Raw genomic sequence first — 6,078 nt, forward strand, 5'->3', positions numbered from 1 at the left:
CTGGATATCAGATACAATGTAAGGATGCTTCTTGTGGTCTAGCTCTGGATATCAGATACAATGTAACCATGCTTCTTGTGGTCTAGCTCCTTCATTTCCATGTTTGCCATATCATTTGGAGGAAGAGAAATTCAAGCTTAGAAATAGCATTTAGATCTTTGAAGAATGTGTGTATGTGCACCACAGATGTGCAGTGTTGGATCCCAGCCCAGGTTCTCTGGAAGAGCAAACAGTGCTCTTAACTGCTGAACTTTCTTCTCTCCAGCCCCATCATGGATTCTTTCAAAATGTAGAAGGGAAATTGGAGAGCTGGCTCAGTGTTAGGAGCATTGTTCTTCCAGAGGACCCAAGATTGATTTCCAGCACCCAGGTGGAAGCTTACGATTACTTGTATTTCCATCTCTAGTGGATCCAACACTCTCTTCTGGCCTTCTTAGTGCTTCACACACAAAGCACACAGAAACACACGCAGGCAAAACACACACGCATATAAAAAATAATAATTTTAAAAATATATATAAAAGACACACCTTGGTTTATACCCTTAAAAGAGGGGGAATTTTTTTTTTTTTTTTTTTTTTTTTTTTTTTTCGACACGGTGTTTCTCTGGCTTTGGAGCCCGTCCTGGAACTAGCTTTTGTAGACCAGGCTGGTCTCGAACTCACAGAGATCCGCCTGCCTCTGCCTCCCGAGTGCTGGGATTAAAGGTGTGTGCCACCACCGCCCGGCGGGAATGTTCTTATTGAGGAACTAAACTGCCGTTTTCAGGTACATATATTCCAAATGTATCTGTGTTAGTTTATCATTTTCTGTGACCAAACACCTGAAAAAGCAACCTAAAGCAGGAGAGATTGATTTTGCTCACAGTTTCAGAGGTTTTAGTCCAGTCTGGTGGGAAAGGAGACAAAAGAGCTTACTCTATGATCAGCAGGAAGCAGAGTAGAGCAGACAGGGGCCAGAGCAAGATGCAGCCCCTGAAGACAACCAGGCCCCAACCTTCAGGCCCCACCTTCAGGAGCTCCATTCCTTTGGACACAATTGACTCTAGTGGTGGGCCAAACCGTTGATCATGTCTGAGCCCTCATGTCTTAGACATCTCTGGAAATGCCTTACACCCAGAGGTGTGCTCTACTAAACTCCCAAGTGTTGCTCAGGCCAAGCAATTTGACCATCAAGACTGACAGTCACATCTTCCAAATGATCTTGTAAAATGCCTATGTAAGTACATTTTTAAAAAATACGAGTCACCACTTACTGAGCAGGTGACATATGCCAGCCCAGGGTGAGAACATTTACAGATTGGGTGTGGTGGCATGCCTGGCCTAGTTGTCCCCTGCTTGGAACACTGAGGTGGAAGTATCACTTGAAGCCAGGAATTAAAAAGACTAGCCTGGGTAACTGAGCAACACCCCATCTCAAACAGAAATAAAAAGAGAGAGAGAGAGAGAGAGAGAGAGAGAGAGAGAGAGAGAGAGAGAGAGAGGCTTGTATGTCACGTTTTAAATCTCCATAGTGTAAATGAGCAACGCCTCATCTCAAACAGAAATAAAAAAGAGGTTTATTTAAGTCATGTTTTTCAGTCACCATAGTGGCTTCCTGACTGGCCAGCCCTGAACAGTGTCTATTCAAGAGCCTTATGGCCATGGCACATGCCAACAGAACCAGGGGTGGAGGGGGCAAACTTAAAGCTACACAGTTAGCATATCTGTTTTCCTAGAACAAAAAGGGAAGGAAAAGTGTTATATTTATATAAAAAACAACCTAGACCCGTGGAAAAAACCTTTAGCCGTCTCCCAGCTCTGTGGCCTCTTGTCATTCCCTCATTCCCCTTGCTGCATCCGGCCACACGCATGGGCCCTTCTGCTCTTCCTTGAACCCACAAAAGGCCCCTGCCTTTTGCTGTGTGTGTGTGTGTGTCTGTGTGTATCTGTGTGTGTGATGAAACCTGTGGGAGGTGGACATCAGCCCTTATTTCTGTCACCGTAAAAGAATTTGTTCATCCCTGAAAAAAAAAAGCTCACCGAAAGAGAGCTGGAGAGAATTTCAGTTCCCAGCACCTGCATCCGGTTGCTTATAACCACCTGTAACTCTAACTCCAGGGGGATCCAATGCCCCTGGCTCCATGGGCACCTGTACCCCTCACACACACACACACACACACACACACACACACACACACACACACACAACTATAAATAAGAAAAAACCGAAACAGTGGGTCCCCAGAATAAGCGTGTGGTGTCTGGGCTTCGGGTGGTCTCCAGGATTGAGCCTGAGTGTGCAGCAGGGTGGAAAGAAGAGGGGGATGGGGGTGCTCATAGTTTGTCCTCTTGCCTTGCCCCAGGTATCTGTGATCAATGGCACTAGTCCTTTTGCCCATGACTACGACCTCACTCGCATTGTTGCCGCCTATCAGGAGAGGAACGGTGAGTTACCAGTAGAGGCCACTGGGCCACTGCCCTCAGACTTCCCAGGTTGTGGGGTCCATGAAAACAGACAACTGGAATGGTTTTCATGATGACAATCACAGACCCAGTGGCGGCTCTGTGATGGGAGGTAGATGGGCTTGCCAGAACTTGTCCTCTGTGTCCTGTCTTCAAAGCCACATCCCTTCCCACGTGCCGCCTCTCCTGAAGCCCAGCAGGCTAGTGATCAATCACTCTCCTTATGTATCCCATCACTGGCCTGGCTGGTTTTCTCTTATTAGTGTGTATTTAAGCCTAATTGATTTATCCCTTATAGCATACCTATTTAAAAAAAAAAAACAAACCCAGTGACAATTTACTGTCCTCAGTTTCCAGACAGCTGCTGATGACATGTGTCAGGCAGTCCACATCTGTAGCTTGACTACAGATAGTGTTTGTTCCCTGGAGGAGCATCCCCATGCTTGATGGAGCACACCAGGCTGGTTGGTGGCCTAGCATTTTCACTTAAAGGCATCAAACTGTTTCTTGGCAGCAAGACATTATAGAGGACACCACAGATATTGCCCATGTGGAAGGCTTGCAACTCCAGCATTTCTGAATAAATCTGACAACCACTGGCCTGAAAATCAACTCTTTTCCTCTTTATTTCATTCACTCTTTGTCCATATATAAATAGTTTCATACAACTATCATTTTTGGAGGCTGAGAGCTCCTGCCTAGTGTGTACAATACCCTGGGTTCAGTCGCCAGTACCACATAAAGCCTAAAGCACAGTAGCACACACACTTGCAGCCCCAGCCCTCAGCAGGCTGGACAGAAGTATCAGAAGTTCAAGGTCATCCTTGGCAATGTAGCCAGTAGGAGGCCAGCTTGAGTTACAGAGGCTCTGTCAAAAAGAAAAAGAAAAGATAAAGAAGCCAGTGGGATGCTCGGTGGGTAAGAGCATTTTCAGTTAAGCCTGGTGACCCAGGTTCTATACCTAGGACTCACATGGTGGAGGGAGAGAGCTGCTACAGCTACGCACACACATTAAAAAAATAAACATATTTAAAGAGGACGTGACTGGTGAAATGGATCAGCAGTTAAGGGTGCTTGCCACTGGCAGGATAGTAGTGGCGCATGCCTTTAATCCCAACACTTGGGAGGCAGAGGCAGGTGGATCTCTGAGTTTGAGGCCAGCCTGGGACAGAGTTTCAGGACAGAGTTTCAGGACAGCCAGGGCTACACAGAGAAACCATGTCAAAAAAAAAAAAAAAAGAAAAGAAAAGAAAAAAATTCTGCTACTTTTCCACATTACTGGGGTTCCCAGTAGCCATGTTAGGCAGCTCACAACTGTACAACTGCCTGTAACACCAACTCCAGGGGATCCAACACATCTGGCCTCTACAGATTACACACAAGTGTACACACAAACACACGCCCACAAATAAGTCTTAGAAACAGAAGAGGAACACTTTGGGATACAAATTCTTATTAACTATGTAATAAAAATATTTCCCCTACACGCTATAACACTCCAACTGCTACTTTTTCTAGAAACAGAATTTCCTCAGTTAGCTCTTCAGCAATGGCAGACCACAGCAATCCTTTGCTAGGTTTTGACATAGCGTAGCAGAAGTATTTTGACAAGTATTTTAAATAATGTGTAAGAACTTTGCAAATTCAATTGCTCTTTTTATTTCTTTGCATTTTGGAATGCAGAATATCCCCCTGTATTCAAAGACTACTTATATTTTGGATTAAGGATTAATGCTTGTGTTGCAGTTACCACTGTCCTGAGTGACCCCAACCCCATCTGGCTGGTGGGCAGGGCTGCCGAAGCGCCCTTTATAATCGACGCTGTCATCCGGTATCCTGTGGAAGTCATTTCATATCCTTTATGCTCGCCAGCCAGTGCTGGCTCTGCCCCACTAAGAAAGGAAGGGTTCCTTCGCTCTCCCAAGTAGGAGCAGATGTGGGGTTCACAAGACAGGAAATTGCTGCTGCGCTGTAGCTCCCACACAATGACTGCAGTCCCACAGGAGGGAAAATCCATTTCCTGTCCCTGCTTCTTTCTTAGCAATTCTTCTGGGTCAGGATTATCCATATTTATAGGTTAATAATCTCTGCTTATCCATTTTATCTTAAGAGTATTTGAAATATTATATTTCCCATCTGACCTGAACTTTGGGGGTAACTGTTTCTTATGTGTGGCCGTTGCCTCCTTAACGTTTTGTACTTACCAGCCAGGCTTCTGGGAAATGATTAAGTTTGCCTGGGTTCAGTATGTCAGCATCCTGCTCATCTTCATCTGGGTATTTGAAAGAATCAAAATCTTCGTGTTTCAGAACCAAGTAGTGACCTCCATTCCTGTAGCCGTGCCCCAGGGAGAGTTGGGTAAAGAGCACTTATCCTGAGAAGACCCCACCAGGAGACTCTAAGGGACCAGGACATCCCTGTCTTCTGGGAACTGTCATTTTATAACCTTTCTGCAAAGAGCCTGCTGGACACTTGGAGGCTTGCATGGTTTCCCCTCAGAGACAAAGACCCATTCTCCTGACCTTACACTCCACAAGCCCTGTGCCTTCAAAGCACCTAGGAAATCCACAAGGCCAAGTTTGTGGAAAGGATTACAGGGTTACAAGAGGCTATGATTTTTGTTTGGTTTTGTTTTTTGTTTATGCTTTGGTCTTGGATTTCAAGAGAAAATTGCAGTCAGCTCATGCATCTTTGAAGGAATCTGGTCAAAGACTTTACCTCTTTTGAACTGGAATGCCGGGCGCACTTGTCCCCCAGTATAAGCTACTTTTTAGCTTCTTTGTGGCTTTCACGAGAAATATGCAAGTCTCTAGTACTTTCCACTCCTAATATCTACACAATGCCCATTCAGAACTTTGATTTCCAGAACTGAAGCCTTTGACTGGAGAACTGAAGGGGGCAGGGCAGAGCCTAAATACAAGAGTCCCAGAAACAGACACGTGCAGTTGGGTAACTTAAGGGCAGGAGGACCAGACACCTGCCTTCGGGCTAATAGATGGGGTCTGTCATCAGCTCAGCTCAACAGCCCTCTGTTCCTGCCCTACAGTGGCTGGCTCTATGCCCTGTTTCTTGCCCTCTGTCTGTGCCCCCGGGATGGCGGCTGAAGTCAGAAGTGCTGTTTCATTCTGTCTGTCCTCCCCTACCCCCAGCAGCAGGGAAGGACGTCAGGCTTCTAACAACAGGTTCTTTCTCTCTGGCCTTCACCCAACAGTCTGGCCACTTGCCACTCCTCTTTGATGGCCTTCCCCCTTTCTGAAAGGATATGGGTGGCAGAGGGGTAGTTGGTGGTCTTGGCTTCCATTGCCTGACAACCGCAGGGTTTATTTGAAGGCTGAGCTGAAAACTCAGTTGCTTGCAGTTCTGTTGACTAAGGAGCAGGGTACTCAGCAGAGGGGAGGCTTTGGGGAAGCGGGAGGAGCAGCAAGTAAAGAAGAGGCTAAGCGAGCATCTGACAGAGGAACTAGCAGCCCAGCCAGGCAGCCCTCTCATCTAAAGGTGTATCTAAAAGGAACATGGCCAGAACAAGCTTCTACTTTGCATAGAAAGTTGTTATTTGGCCTCATTCTTGGGCTGAGCAAGTGAGCATCTTAAAGTGGGCCGGGCGATGGTGGCGCACGCCTTTAATCCCAGCACT

General features: G+C 46.3%; 1 protein-coding gene across 2 annotated transcripts in view; it reads left to right on the forward strand.

Annotated features, from left to right (window-relative positions):
• Tmem231 (transmembrane protein 231) overlaps nt 1-6,035 on the forward strand; it is a 22,102-nt gene extending 16,067 nt beyond the window's left edge. Inside the window, exons 5-7 of one of the 2 annotated variants that reach the window (XM_005345642.3) lie at nt 2,345-2,426; nt 4,191-4,296; nt 4,645-6,035. In XM_005345642.3, the coding sequence (XP_005345699.1) occupies nt 2,345-2,426; nt 4,191-4,296; nt 4,645-4,822 (366 nt within the window). In that variant the 3' untranslated portion in view covers nt 4,823-6,035. The remainder of the gene's footprint in view (nt 1-2,344; nt 2,427-4,190; nt 4,297-4,644) is intronic. The other variant, XM_026778824.1, reaches the window with a different exon arrangement.
• The last annotated feature ends 43 nt before the right edge of the window (nt 6,036-6,078 follow it).

The sequence above is a fragment of the Microtus ochrogaster genome, chromosome 4 (genome assembly GCF_000317375.1).
Source record: "Microtus ochrogaster isolate Prairie Vole_2 chromosome 4, MicOch1.0, whole genome shotgun sequence".
NCBI lineage: Eukaryota > Metazoa > Chordata > Mammalia > Rodentia > Cricetidae > Microtus > Microtus ochrogaster.